Source organism: Salmo trutta, chromosome 4, assembly GCF_901001165.1.
Source record: "Salmo trutta chromosome 4, fSalTru1.1, whole genome shotgun sequence".
NCBI lineage: Eukaryota > Metazoa > Chordata > Actinopteri > Salmoniformes > Salmonidae > Salmo > Salmo trutta.
The window spans coordinates 70,171,145-70,186,882 of NC_042960.1; the positions used below are offsets into that span (position 1 = coordinate 70,171,145).

The 15,738-nt window shown below is 46.0% G+C and overlaps 1 protein-coding gene across 4 annotated transcripts in view; it reads right to left on the minus strand.

Annotated features, from left to right (window-relative positions):
* The window catches only part of LOC115192954 (transducin-like enhancer protein 3-B), a 94,058-nt gene that overhangs the window by 22,203 nt on the left and 56,117 nt on the right, over positions 1-15,738 (minus strand). For 3 of the 4 annotated variants that reach the window (XM_029751935.1, XM_029751936.1, XM_029751934.1), the window contains exons 9-13: positions 12,642-12,649; positions 6,631-6,747; positions 6,255-6,305; positions 4,220-4,366; positions 3,115-3,247 (exon numbers count right to left, since the gene is read on the minus strand). In XM_029751935.1, the coding sequence (XP_029607795.1) occupies positions 3,115-3,247; positions 4,220-4,366; positions 6,255-6,305; positions 6,631-6,747; positions 12,642-12,649 (456 nt within the window). Of the gene's footprint in view, positions 1-3,114; positions 3,248-4,219; positions 4,367-6,254; positions 6,306-6,630; positions 6,748-10,282; positions 10,863-12,641; positions 12,650-15,738 lie in introns of those variants that run through there. The other variant, XM_029751937.1, reaches the window with a different exon arrangement.

Sequence of the window (15,738 nt, forward strand, 5' to 3'; positions counted from 1 at the left end):
CTGATGAAGCGCTCCGGGCCTGTTCGGCAGACGTCTAGGCTTGGGCGGTATAACCGTATACCGGGGGAAATAGCAACGAGATGGTTTTTCAATAGCATTTAAATTATTTATTTGAAGTTTTTCAATAAATTGTTATATTTGTAGCTACTTTTTAAGTAAATAGAAACCAATACACACAGGCAGTTAGAAACGCCAAGGCTAGCTTTTTCAAACAGAAATTTGCTTCGTGCAACTCCAACTCTAAAAAGTTCTGGGACATTGTAAAGTCCATGGAGAATAAGAACACCTCCTCCCAACTGCCCACTGCACTGAGGATAGGAAACTCTGTCACCACCGATAAGCCCACTATAATTGAGAATTTCAATAAGCATTTTTCTACGGCTGGCCATGCTTTCCACCTAACTACCCCTACTGCATTCAACAGCACTGCACCCCCCACAGCTAATCGCCCAAGCCTCCCCCATTTCTCCTTCTCCCAAATCCATTCAGCTGATGTTCTGAAAGAGCTGCAAAATCTGGACCCCTACAAATCAGCTGGGTTTGACAATCTGGACCCTTTCTTTCTAAAATTATCTGCCGAAATTATTGCAACCCCTATTACTAGCCTGTTCAACCTCTCTTTCGTGTCGTCTGAGATTCCCACAGATTGGAAAGCAGCTGCTGTCATCCCCCTCTTCAAAGGAGGTGACACTCTTGACCCAAATTGCTACAGACCTATATCCATCCTACCCTGCCTTTCTAAGGTCTTCGAAAGCCAAGTCAACAAACAGATTACCGACTATTTTGAATCCCACCGCACCCTCTCCGCTATGCAATCTGGTTTCAGAGCTGGTCATGGGTGCACCTCAGCCACGCTCAAGGTCCTAAACGACATCGTAACCGCCATCGATAAGAAACATTACTGTGCTGCCGTATTCATTGACCTGGCCAAAGCTTTTGACTCTGTTAATCACCACATCCTCATCGGCAGACTTAGTAGCCTTGGTTTCTCAAACGATTGCGTCGCCTGGTTCACCAACTACTTCTCTGACAGAGTTCAGTGTGTCAAATCGGAGGGCCTACTGTCTGGACCTCTGGCAGTCTCTATGGGGGTACCACAGGGTTCAATTCTTGGGCCAACTCTTTTCTCTGTATACATAAATGATGTCGCTCTTGCTGCTGGTGAATCTCTGATCCACCTCTACGCAGACGACACCATTCTGTATACTTCTGGCCCTTCTTTGGACACTGTGTTAACAACCCTCCAGACGAGCTTCAATGCCATTCAACTCTCCTTCCGTGGTCTCCAACTGCTCCTAAACACAAGTAAAACTAAATGCATGCTCTTCAACCGATCGCTGCCTGCACCTGCCCGCCCATCCAGCATAACTTCTCTGGACGGTTCTAACTTAGAATTTGTGGACAACTACAAATACCTAGGTGTCTGGTTAGACTGTAAACTCTCCTTCCAGACTCACATCAATCATCTCCAATCCAAAGTGAAATCTAGAATTGGCTTCCTATTTCGCAACAAAGCATCCTTCACTCATGCTGCCAAACATACCCTCGTAAAACTGACCATCCTACCAATCCTCGACTTCGGCGATGTCATTTACAAAATAGCCTCCAATACCCTACTCAACAAGCTGGATGCAGTCTATCACAGTGCCATCCGTTTTGTCACCAAAGCCCCATATACAACCCACCACTGCGACCTGTATGCTCTCATTGGCTGGCCTTCACTTCATAATCGTCGCCAAACACATTGGCTCCAGGTCATCTACAAGACCCTGCTAGGTAAAGTCCCCCCTTATCTCCGCTCACTGGTCACCATAGCAGCACCCACCTGTAGCACGCGCTCCAGCAGGTATATCTCTCTGGTCACCCCTAAAGCCAACTCCTCCTTTGGTCGTCTCTCCTTCCAGTTCTCATCTGCCAATGACTGGAACGAACTACAAAAATCTCTAAAACTGGAAACACTTATCTCCCTCACTAGCTTTAAGCACCAGCTGTCAGAGCAGCTCACAGATCTCTGCACCTGTACATAGCCCATCTTTAATTGAGCCCAAACTACTACCTTTTCCCCTACTGTATTTATTTATTTAATTTATTTTTGCTCCTTTGCACCATATTATTTATATTTTAACTTTTAACTTTCTTCAAACTACAAATCTACCATTCCAGTGATTTTCTTGCCATACTTTATTTACTTTGCCACCATGGCATTTTTTGCCTTTACCTCCATTATCTCACATCATTTGCTCACATTGTATATAGTCTTATTTTTTTCTACTGCATCATTGATTGTATGTTGTTTTACTCCATGTGTAACTCTGTGTTTTTGTATGTTGTCGAACTGCTTTGCTTTATCTTGGCCAGGTCACAGTTGTAAATGAGAACTTGTTCTCAACTTGCCTACCTGGTTAAATAAAGGACTTGTTCTCAACTGGCCTACCTGGTTAAATAAAGGACTTGTTCTCTACTAGCCTACCTGGTTAAATAAAGGACTTGTTCTCAACTAGCCTCCCTGGTTAAATAAAGGACTTGTTCTCAACTGGCCTCCCTGGTTAAATAAAGGTGAAATAAAATAAATAAAATAAAAAAATACCTGCACTTAACTTCTGCAATATGTTAGGAGATAAAGCAGAGCCAGTTCTTCACTTCACCTGTCACATTATCTTACACACAACAAAAATATAAACGCAACATGTAAAGAGTTGGTCAATTTTGAGGGAGCGCGCAATTGGCACGCTGACTGCAGGAATGTCTCCTCGAGCTGTTGCCAGATAATTGAATGTACATTTCTCTACCATAAGCCGCCACCCAACGTCGTTTTAGAGAATTTGGCATAGTCGCTTGTAGAACTCACCAAAATGACATTCTGTAGCTCCTAACTATATATGTAGAACTTTATGAGCTGGACTGCTTGTCTTTGCAATAAGTTATTTTTGTTTACACACATTATCGTATTTAGTTAGCCTCCATCGAAACTTGTGCTAATTCTGTTAGCATTCGGGTAATAGACTACTTTTGACCAGAGCTCTATGGGCCTAATTAAAAGTAGTGCACTAGATGGGGAAGTGGGTTGCATTTGGGGACGCAGGCAGAGATTGCCAGTGGGAGTGCAGTACTAACCCAGAGCCTCCATGCCAGGGGGTTTGCCCAGGACGGGCCGCAGCCCAGGAGTGGTGGAGGTGCCTGGGGTGGGGGCGTCGCTACGAGGGGTGGGGGTGGTCGACTTCAGGCCCGGCATTGATGACTTGTCATTCTGCACAAGAGGAGAGAGAGAGAGAGGAAGACGGAGGGAGAGGGATAGATAAGAGAAATGGAGAGAGATCGAGATTAACAACTGCTCTTCAGTGGCTTTAGCCATAACCGTCTGTTTCCCTGTCCTGTCTGTTTCCCTGGATGTCTGTTTCCCTGGCCTGTCTGTTTCCCTGGGCTGTCTGTTTCCCTGTCCTGTCTGTTTCCCTGTCCTGTCTGTTTCCCTGTCCTGTCTGTTTCCAGTAGATGACTGAACATCAGCCAGAGATAATATGATAATACTGTAGCTAGGCTCCTGTCTTCTAGTTGCTGTAGAATCAGTCAGCTTCTCTGTCTCTAAAAGCTCACTGGATTTAACTAACCCAACATTTTATAGTTATATATTTCTGCCCTGTAAACAGATTAATATACGAGTTCTTAGGGTCCTGGTGAAACGTAGTGCCCTAAATAGGGGATTTGATTCCATTTGGGAAGCAGTTTAGTGCAAAGCAGTGAGGGAAGGATAGCAGGCTTAATCTCTATTGTAACTAATAGGGTTTTTAATAAATAGCCGTTTCTAAACTCTGGGAGGACTACGGTGGTTGTCACAACTACATTTTATCACTGAATCATCCCGTCCTATCCCTTTCCAGTTTCATAGCTCTCTCGTCTCTCACACACACACACACACAGTCACATACAGGGCCACACACACACACACACACACACACACACACACACACACACACACACACACACACACACACACACACACACACACACACACACACACACACACACACACACACACACACACACACACACACACACACACACACACACACACACACACAGTCACAGTCCCACACACAGTCACACACAGTCCCACACACAGTCACAGTCACACACACAGTCACTGTCACACACACACACACACACACACACACACAGAGAGACACACACACGCACACTGTCACAGTTACAGGACGTTGTTTACATGGTGTTCCTTGTTCTTGGAGGAGGGCGTGCTGCTGGACGACGCTACAGAGGCGGGGCTGGTGGGCGTGTCCTTCTGGGGGCGGGGCTTACCGATGCTGTTCCCCTCGGGCGAGTGAGCGGGGCTAGCCCGAGGGGTAGCGGGGTCCTGGAGTAAACAAACAAATAATCAAACAATCACTCCGACGACACGCCTAAGTAACTATGGTAACACACTTGCAGGTCAAACCACGCCCAATAACATCCAGCAACTACACCCCTTATTGTACTAAGTCACTGAGACGTGCCGAGATACAGTACAGTTGAAGTCGGAAGTTTACAAACAACTTTTGCCAAATACATTTAAACTCAGTTTTTCACAATTCCTGACATTTAATCCCAGTAAGAATTCCCTGTCTTAGGTCAGTTAGGATCACCACTTTATTTTAACAATGTGAAATGTCAGAATAATAGTAGAGAGAATGATTTATTTCAGCTTTTATTTCTTTCATCACATTCCCAGTGGGTCAGAAGTTTACATACACTCAATTAGTATTTGGTGGCATTGCCTTGAAATTGTTTAACTTGGGTCAAACAGTTTCGGGTAGCCTTCCACGAGCTTCCCACAATAAGTTGGGTGAATTTTGACCCATTCCTCCTGACAGAGCTGGTGTAACTGAGTCAGGTTTGTAGGCCTCCTTGCTCACACACGCCTTTTCAGTTCTGCCCACAAATGTTCTATAGGATTGAGGTCAGGGCTTTGTGATGGCCACTCCAATACCTTGACTTTGTTGTCCTTAAGCCATTTTGTCACAACTTTGGAAGTATGCTTGGAGTCATTGTCCATTTGGAAGACCCATTTGCGACCAAGATTTCACGTCCTGACTGATGTATTGAGATATTGCTTCAATATATCCACATCATTTTAATTCCTCATGATGCCATCTATTTTGTGAAGTGCACCAGTCCCTCCTGTAGCAAAGCACCCCCACAATATTATGCTGCCACCCCCGTGCTTCACGGTTGGGATGGTGTTCTTCGGCTTACAAGCCTTCCCCTTTTTCCTCCAAACATAACGATGGTCATTATAGCCAAACAGTTCTATTTTTGTTTCATCAGACCAGATGACGTTTCTCCAAAAAGTACGATCTTTGTCCCCATGTGCAGTTGCAAACCGTAGTCTGGCTTTTTTATGGTGGTTTTGGAGCAGTGGCTTCTTCCTTGCTGAGGTTATGTCGATATAGGACTCGTTTTACTGTAGATATAGATACTTTTGTACCTGTTTCCTCAAGCATCTTCACAAGGTCCTTTGCTGTTGTTCTGGGATTGATTTGCACTTTCGCACCAAAGTACGTTCATTTCTAGGAGACAGACTGCGTCTCCTTCCTGAGCGGCATGACGGCTGCGTGGTCCCATGGTGTTTATACTTGCGTAATATCGTTTGTACAGATGAACGTGGTACCTTCAGGCGTTTGGAAATTGCTCCCAAGGATAAACCAGACTTCTGGAGGTCTACAATCTTGTTGCTATTAGTATAGACTACTGAGTATTACACCTGTATTAATACACCTGTATGTTGCTATTAGTATAGACTACTGAGTATTACACCTGTATTAATACACCTGTATGTTGCTATTAGTATAGACTACAGAGAATTACACCTGTATGTTGCTATTAGTATAGACTACTGAGAATTACACCTGTATTAATACACCTGTATGTTGCTATTAGTATAGACGACTTGAGTATTACACCTGTATTAATACACCTGTATGTTGCTATTAGTATAGACGACTGAGAATTACACCTGTATGTTGCTATTAGTATAGACTACTGAGTATTACACCTGTATTAATACACCTGTATGTTGCTATTAGTATAGACGACTGAGAATTACACCTGTATGTTGCTATTAGTATAGACGACTGAGTATTACACCTGTATTAATACACCTGTATGTTGTTATTAGTATAGACTATTGAGTATTACACCTGTATGTTGCTATTAGTATAGACGACAGTATTACACCTGTATTAATACACCTGTATGTTGCTTACCTCATTGGACACATCTACGACCAGGTCATCACTCTTATCCCCATCACTGTCCTATAGAGAGGAACATTGGAGAAACAGTCAAAATGACATGAAATACCTTTCTGTAAACCAGCACATCTACTGCATTCATTCCAATACATTGTGTCTGTCTGTCAATAGCCCTGAATCCCCAATCAACACCAGCCCCTGAGCACTACTGTAGATCTGAAGATTGGATTGGTGTAAACAATGTGGGCATAGCTCCATCTTGCCCTCTGATAGGCCAGTTGAAATTGTTGCCATATTGCATACACCTATTCAGCCCTCTCAGATCTAGTGCCTAGGGGGCTAGGAGCTATGGGTTATGGGTCGATATAGGGGACTGAGGGGGACTTACGTATCTGCTCATATTGTCCTTCTCGTCCAATTTGCGTTTCTTAGAGTCCAGACTGTAGTCGGAGGAGCTGTGTTTCTCACTGGCTGTCCTCAAGCTGTCGGTCGGGGAGACGTTATTCTGGAAGAAATGCAGACATATAAAACATCCACGTGATAATTCAGTCTTTAAAATATGTTAATCCCATTGCAGTTCACACTTTGACAAGTTCATCTGCTTTCTATAAAATGATTAACGAGACATGAGGTTTGTACTATAATCCCTGGGTTTAACCCAGAAAGGGAAATGACTGGTCGTTTCACGCTGCTGACACAGGGATTAGCACCACGGATAGCCTTCGCGTTAGAGCGCTGGGCCTGTAACCTAAAGGTTGCAAGATCGAATCCCCAAACTGACATGGTAAAAATCTGTCATTCTGCCCCTGAACAAGGCAGTTAACCCACTGTTCCCTGGGCGCCGAAGATGTCGATTAAGGCAGCCCACCCACACCTCTCTGATTCAGAGGGGTTGGGTTAAATGTGGAAGACACATTTCAGTTGAATGCATTCAGCTGTACAACTGACTAGGCGTCCCCCTTTCCCTACAGCAGAGCTGATTGTAATTTCATTACAATTAAAGAAAAGACTTGGACTACATGATACAGGATTTATCTGGTCCCTCTATATTATTATCTGGTCCCTCTATATTATTATCTGGTCCCTCTATATTATTATCTGGTCCCTCTATATTATTATCTGGTTCCCTCTATATTATTATCTGGTTCCCTCTATATTATTATCTGGTCCCTCTATATTATTATCTGGTTCCCTCTATATTATTATCTGGTCCCTCTATATTATTATCTGGTCCCTCTATATTATTATCTGGTCCCTCTATATTATTATCTGGTCCCTCTATATTATTATCTGGTCCCTCTATATTATTATCTGGTCCCCTCTATATTATTATCTGGTCCCCTCTATATTATTATCTGGTCCCCTCTATATTATTATCTGGTCCCTCTATATTATTATCTGGTCCCTCTATATTATTATCTGGTCCCTCTATATTATTATCTGGTCCCTCTATATTATTATCTGGTCCCTCTATATTATTATCTGGTCCCTCTACATTATTATCTGGTCCCTCTATATTATTATCTGGTCCCCTCTATATTATTATCTGGTCCCCTCTATATTATTATCTGGTCCCTCTATATTATTATCTGGTCCCTCTATATTATTATCTGGTCCCTCTATATTATTATCTGGTCCCTCTATATTATTATCTGGTCCCCTCTATATTATTATCTGGTCCCTCTACATTATTATCTGGTCCCTCTATATTATTATCTGGTCCCCTCTATATTATTATCTGGTCCCTCTACATTATTATCTGGTCCCTCTACATTATTATCTGGTCCCTCTATATTATTATCTGGTCCCTCTATATTATTATCTGGTCCCTCTATATTATTATCTGGTCCCTCTATATTATTATCTGGTCCCTCTATATTATTATCTGGTCCCTCTATATTATTATCTGGTCCCTCTATATTATTATCTGGTCCCTCTATATTATTATCTGGTCCCTCTATATTATTATCTGGTCCCTCTATATTATTATCTGGTCCCTCTATATTATTATCTGGTCCCTCTATATTATTATCTGGTCCCTCTATATTATTATCTGGTCCCTCTATATTATTATCTGGTCCCTCTATATTATTATCTGAATCATCTATATTATTATCTGGTCCCTCTATATTATTATCTGGTCCCTCTATATTATTATCTGGTCCCTCTATATTATTATCTGGTCCCTCTATATTATTATCTGGTCCCTCTATATTATTATCTGGTCCCTCTACATTATTATCTGGTCCCCTCTATATTATTATCTGGTCCCTCTATATTATTATCTGGTCCCTCTATATTATTATCTGGTCCCTCTACATTATTATCTGGTCCCTCTATATTATTATCTGGTCCCTCTATATTATTATCTGGTCCCTCTATATTATTATCTGGTCCCTCTATATTATTATCTGGTCCCTCTATATTATTATCTGGTTCCCTCTATATTATTATCTGGTCCCCTCTATATTATTATCTGGTTCCCTCTATATTATTATCTGGTCCCTCTATATTATTATCTGGTTCCCTCTATATTATTATCTGGTTCCCTCTATATTATTATCTGGTTCCCTCTATATTATTATCTGGTTCCCTCTATATTATTATCTGGTCCCTCTATATTATTATCTATTCGGTGGGCCACCGCTGCTAAAAATGTCATTTTTTAAATATATATAACCCTTTAAAGCCAGATGTGTTATATATATCACAGTGTGTTTAAAATCAAGTCTTCAACCTTTTCTAGTATGAGAGCTACCTTTAAATAATGAAACATGTCGCGAGCTACTCATTTCTTTCTGGCTTTCAAATAGGAACATTCTTCTGTTCTCCCCTGCAACTCTTCCCCTGGTCCTTAGTGTACAAGATACAGTAGTGTACTATGTTGTCAACTCTTCCCCTGGTCCTTAGAGAGAAAGTAGTGTACTATGTTGTCAACTCTTCCCCTGGTCCTTAGAGAGAAAGTAGTGTACTATGTTGTCAACTCTTCCCCTGGTCCTTAGAGAGAAAGTAGTGTACTATGTTGTCAACTCTTCCCCTGGTCCACAGAGAGAAAGTGGTGTACTATGTTGTCAACTCTTCCCCTGGTCCACAGAGAGAAAGTAGTGTACTATGTTGTCAACTCTTCCCCTGGTCCTTAGAGATAAAGTAGTGTACTATGTTGTCAACTCTTCCCCTGGTCCACAGAGAGAAAGTAGTGTAGATTTCCCCCCCATATTTTTGAGGTCAAAGGAATTGTCCATAGTGCTCCGAGACTAGATTGTGTTGAGGCACAGATCTGGGGAGTGGTACAAAAACATTTCTGCAGCATTGAAGGTCCCCAAGAACACAGTGGAAGTTTGGAACCACCAAAACTCTTCCTAGAGTTTGCCGCACGACCAAACTGAGCAATCGAGGGAGAAGGGCCTTGGTCAGGGAGGTGACCAAGAACCCAATGGTCACTCTGACAGAGCTCTAGAGTTCCTCTGTGGAGATGGGAGAACCTTCCAGAAGGACAACCATCTCTGCAGCACTCCACCAATTAGGCCTTTATAGTCTATACTAAAAAGTGAATGGGTCTGAATACTTTCTGAATGCACTGTATTTCTGCTTAAAAACTGTACAACGTTCTTTCCTACGCCTTTTTAATATTCCTTCCCAGGGCCCGAGACTTGGTTTGTCCGGCCACGCACTGCCTAAATCATAGTAAAAACCCTTTGAATGCTACTTTTTATCTCACTCGAGTTGTATTATTATTATTATGATGGGGTCCCTGATTCATTTGTTATCACAAAAAAGGGATCCGCGGAACCCAAAAGTTCGAGAACCCCTTGGTCTAATCTGACCATCCTCTTTTAGTTAACTTCTTCTATACTAGACTGTCGTGCCGTCTCTGACTTTGTCCGTGTTTTAGATCTCATGAAGCTAGAAAAAAAACACATTAGAAAAAAAATATATATACAACAATCTGTATCTTTTGATCTCTTAGAATAAAGATAAGAAGGAATGTAAGAGTATCAGGCTGGCTGTGTTTAACAGGCAAATAAAATGGCAGTAAACACCTCTGATCCGTTCTGTAGGACAGGCTGTTTGCTGGACAGCCGCTTGGTTCTTCCTTTTCTACAGTGAGATGTCGTAATGGCCTTTGTGGAAGCCTGGAGAAGAAGAACCATTTTCACTCACTCACTCACTCACTCACTCACTCACTCACTCACTCACTCACTCACTCACTCATCAGAGAAAGGGCCTCTGTTCAGTTCAGCTCTAACCCACAGCTCTGATCATGTCCCTCTGTAGTAGTTTGTCGTGTAGTGTTGTTGGGGGGATGGGGGATGGGGACAAGAGGGAGGGAGGGAGGGACGAGAGGGAGGGAGGAAAGCTTCTGAAAACAAGCTGCCTTTAGTCCAGGCCCATTCAAGGCCCGTTCTGTTGGCTAGGACAAGCTGATGTCATGGTAGTGTTTGGAACTGGACCTACACACTAGGCTTTTAATCCATCTGAGGCATCTGGTTCTGTGCTGGGATTGGAACCGAATGTAATAGAACCAGAATGACAATCTATAACAAATCGTTAATAATTCACAAAACAATAATACTATAGGGACTATCCCCCGGCCAGCACGGCCTGCATAGCAGCACGGCCTGCATAGCAGCACGGCCTGCATAGCAGCACGGCCTGCATAGCAGCACGGCCTGCATAGCAGCAGCACGGCCTGCATAGCAGCAGCACGGCCTGCATAGCAGCAGCACGGCCTGCATAGCAGCAGCACGGCCTGCATAGCAGCAGCACGGCCTGCATAGCAGCAGCACGGCCTGCATAGCTGCGTAGAGTAAACAGCTCGAGTTGAACACAATTGAATAACATTCCGGGTTAAAGTTTCAGATTGGCACAATTTCCTGCGTTACAACACCTGCATCGATATACTGAGAGTGTGGACGTTTCTAAAAGCATGGTACTTGGGTGTTTTTGGAGCTTTGGTTCATGTTTTATTCGAGCTGCAGAACACTGGATGAGGGGAAGTCTACCACTTTAAGGAATGATGTTGTAATTTTACTAAACAAAATACAGAAGCAACATGGAACAATTTCAACAATTTTACTAAGTTACAGTTCATATAAGGAAATCAGTCCAATTGAAATTAAATCATTAGGCTCTAATCTATGGATTTTATGACTGGGCAGGGGAGCAGCCATGGGTGGACCTGAGAGGGCATAGCCCCACCCACTGGGGAGCCAGGCTCAACCAATCAGAATTCGTTTTTTTGCCCACAAAAGGGCTTTATTACAGACAGAAATACTCCTCAGTTTCATCAGCTGTCCGGGTGTCTGGTCTCAGACGATCCAGCAGGAGAAGAAGCCAGATGTGGAGGTCCTGGGCTGGCGTGGTTACACGTGGTCTGCGGTTGTGAGGTCGGGTTTGCACAACCAAAATATGTCTACACAAACTGTAAGAGAAACAGCCTCAGGGAAGCTCTTCGGCGTGCTCGTCGTCCTCACCAGGGTCTTGACCTGACTGCAGTTTGGTGTCGTAACCGACTTCAGTGGGTAAATGATCACCATCGATGGCCACTGGAACGCTGGAGAAGTGTGCTCTTCACAGATGAATCCTGGTTTCATGTGTACCGGGCAGATGACAGACCACGTGTATGGTGTAGTGTGGGTGAGCGGTTTGCTGATGTCAACGTTGTGAACAGAGGGCACCATGGTGACGGTGGGGTTATGGTATGGGGCAGGCATAAGCTACGGACAACGAACACAAATGCATTTTATCGATTGCAATTTGAATACACAGAGATACCGTGACGAGATCCTGAGGCCCATAGTCGTGCCAGTCATCTGCCGCCATCATCTCATGTTTCAGCATGATAATGCACAGCCCCATGTCACAAGGATCTGTACACAATTCCTGGAAAGTAAAAATGTCCCAGTTCTTCCATGGCCTGCATACTCACCAGACATGTAACCCTTTAAGCATGTTTGGGATGCTCTGGATTGACGTGTACGACAGCGTGTTCCAGTTCCCACCAATATCCAGAAACTTCTATTGCAGAGGAGTGGGACAACATTCCTCAGGCCACAATCAACAGCCTGATTAACTCTATGTGAAGGAGATGTGTCGCGCTGCATGAGGCAAATGGTGGTCACACCAGATACTGACTGGTTTTCTGATCCACGCCCCTACTCTTTTTTTTAAAGGTATCTGTGACCAACAGATGAATATCTGTATTCCCAGTCATGTGAAATTGACTTGATTTCCTTAAATGAACTGTAACTCAATAAAATCTTAGAAATTGTTTCATGTTGTGTTTATATTTTTGTTCAGTGTAGATTCAAGGAAAATAGTAAATACTACACACACACATTATCTTATAGTACATGCAGCAAAAAAAAAAACAAAGAGATTGAATTTGGCAAAACTCACCGTGCTCTCTGCTTATAGGAATTGGCCACGGCAGGAGAGATGGCAATCAATGACGACCAGCCATGAAAAGAAAAAAACACGTCAGTTAGCATATCAAAACAAGATTTGACTGCAGGGCAAAACTCTTTATCAGAATTGCTGTTCTAGCCAGTCACAGCCTGAGAATGTACCAGCTCATTACCCAGAGAGAATGTAGGAGAATTCAGAAAGGCTGTGCTTTCTCTTAACGAGCTGGCCTAAAGCGGGTAGGGATGGGCATTTCAAATGATTCCACTATTCAAATAATATCACAACATTTCTTCGGATAACCTGGTTAGTCGAAATACGTGTTTTACTTCAATGGAGACTTGCTCGCATGACCACAGAGAGGGCCGGTGTGCTGCCCTAGGGGTGTGGGAGGGGGGCGAGAGAGGCGCAGGGGCCGGTGTGCTGCCCTAGGGGTGCGGGAGGGGGCGAGAGAGGGGCAGGGGCCGGTGTGCTGCCCTAGGGGTGCGGGAGGGGGGCGAGAGAGGGGCAGGGGCCGGTGTGTTGCCCTAGGGGTGTGGGAGGGGGGCGAGAGAGGCGCAGGGGCCGGTGTGCTGCCCTAGGGGTGCGGGAGGGGGGCGAGAGAGGGGCAGGGGCCGGTGTGTTGCCCTAGGGGTGCGGGAGGGGGGCGAGAGAGGGGCAGGGGCCGGTGTGTTGCCCTAGGGGTGCGGGAGGGGGGCGAGAGAGGCGCAGGGGCCGGTGTGCTGCCCTAGGGATGCGGGAGGGGGGCGAGAGAGGGGCAGGGGCCGGTGTACTGCCCTAGGGGTGTGGGAGGGGGGCGAGAGAGGCGCAGGGGCCGGTGTGCTGCCCTAGGGATGCGGGAGGGGGCGAGAGAGGGGCAGGGGCCGGTGTGCTGCCCTAGGGGTGCCGGAGGGGGGCGAGAGAGGGGCAGGGGCCGGTGTGCTGCCCTAGGGATGCGGGAGGGGGGCGAGAGAGGGGCAGGGGCCGGTGTGCTGCCCTAGGGGTGCGGGAGGGGGGCGAGAGAGGGGCAGGGGCCGGTGTGCTGCCCTAGGGATGCGGGAGGGGGGCGAGAGAGGGGCAGGGGCCGGTGTGCTGCCCTAGGGATGCGGGAGGGGGGCGAGAGAGGGGCAGGGGCCGGTGTGCTGCCCTAGGGGTGTGGGAGGGGGGCGAGAGAGGGGCAGGGGCCGGTGTGCTGCCCTAGGGATGCGGGAGGGGGGCGAGAGAGGGGCAGGGGCCGGTGTGCTGCCCTAGGGGTGCGGGAGGGGGGCGAGAGAGGCGCAGGGGCCGGTGTGTGTGAGACAATCTGTGGGAGAGACAAAGCAGCCAAAACGACTCGTGCTAGATAGACAAACTTGTTGGCTATTTTGCTGAGCTTCCAGTCCTTGTCTACAACTCCATTCATATGAAACAGTCTTCCTGTTGGTTGATCATCGTAGCCTACCCCTCATTTAGGCAACTTCATTCTGTAAATAATGTAACTCCATTTTTGCATAGATTCGAAATCTTCCGACTTTACTTGCTACACACAAGGAGCCTCTGGCCGCTTTGATAGACCGATGACGACAAGTGTGTAGACTACAGGTTTGCATAGGTTACAGGTGTGTGTAGACTACCGGTGTGTGTAGGCTACAGGTGTGTGTAGGTTACAGGTGTGTGTAGGCTTCAGGTGTGTGTAGGCTTCAGGTGTGTGTAGGCTACAGGTGTGTGTAGGCTACAGGTGTGTGTAGGCTACAGGTGTGTGTAGGCTACAGGTGTGTGTAGGCTACAGGTGTGTGTAGGCTACAGGTGTGTGTGTAGGCTACAGGTGTGTGTAGGCTACAGGTGTGTGTAGGCTTCAGGTGTGTGTAGGCTACCGGTGTGTGTAGGCTACAGGTGTGTGTAGGCTACCGGTGTGTGTAGGCTACAGGTGTGTGTGTTGGCTTCAGGTGTGTGTAGGCTACAGGTGTGTGTAGGCTACCGGTGTGTGTAGGCTTCAGGTGTGTGTAGGCTACAGGTGTGTGTAGGTTACCGGTGTGTGTAGGCTACAGGTGTGTGTAGGTTACAGGTGTGTGTAGGCTACAGGTGTGTGTAGGCTACCGGTGTGTGTAGGCTTCAGGTGTGTGTAGGCTACCGGTGTGTGTAGGCTTCAGGTGTGTGTAGGCTACAGGTGTGTGTAGGTTACCGGTGTGTGTAGGCTACAGGTGTGTGTAGGCTACAGGTGTGTGTAGGCTACCGGTGTGTGTAGGCTACCGGTGTGTGTAGGCTTCAGGTGTGTGTAGGCTACAGGTGTGTGTAGGTTACCGGTGTGTGTAGGCTACCGGTGTGTGTAGGCTACAGGTGTGTGTAGGTTACCGGTGTGTGTAGGCTACCGGTGTGTGTAGGCTACAGGTGTGTGTAGGCTACAGGTGTGTGTAGGCTACAGGTGTGTGTAGGCTACAGGTGTGTGTAGGCTACCGGTGTGTGTAGGCTACAGGTGTGTGTAGGCTACAGGTGTGTGTAGGCTACAGGTGTGTGTGTAGGCTACAGGTGTGTGTGTAGGCTACAGGTGTGTGTAGGCTACAGGTGTGTGTAGGCTACAGGTGTGTGTAGGCTAAAGGTGTGTGTAGGCTACCGGTGTGTGTAGGCTACAGGTGTGTGTAGGCTACAGGTGTGTGTAGGCTACAGGTGTGTGTAGGCTACCGGTGTGTGTAGGCTTCAGGTGTGTGTAGGCTACAGGTGTGTGTAGGCTTCAGGTGTGTGTAGGCTACCGGTGTGTGTAGGCTTCAGGTGTGTGTAGGCTACAGGTGTGTGTAGGCTTCAGGTGTGTGTAGGTTACAGGTGTGTGTAGGTTACAGGTGTGTGTAGGCTACAGGTGTGTGTAGGCTACAGGTGTGTGTAGGCTTCAGGTGTGTGTAGGTTACAGGTGTGTGTAGGCTACAGGTGTGTGTAGGCTACAGGTGTGTGTAGGCTTCAGGTGTGTGTAGGCTACCGGTGTGTGTGTTGGCTTCAGGTGTGTGTAGGCTACAGGTGTGTGTAGGCTACCGGTGTGTGTAGGCTACAGGTGTGTGTAGGCTACAGGTGTGTGTAGGCTACAGGTGTGTGTAGGCTTCAGGTGTGTGTAGACTACAGGTGTGTGTAGGCTACAGGTGTGTGT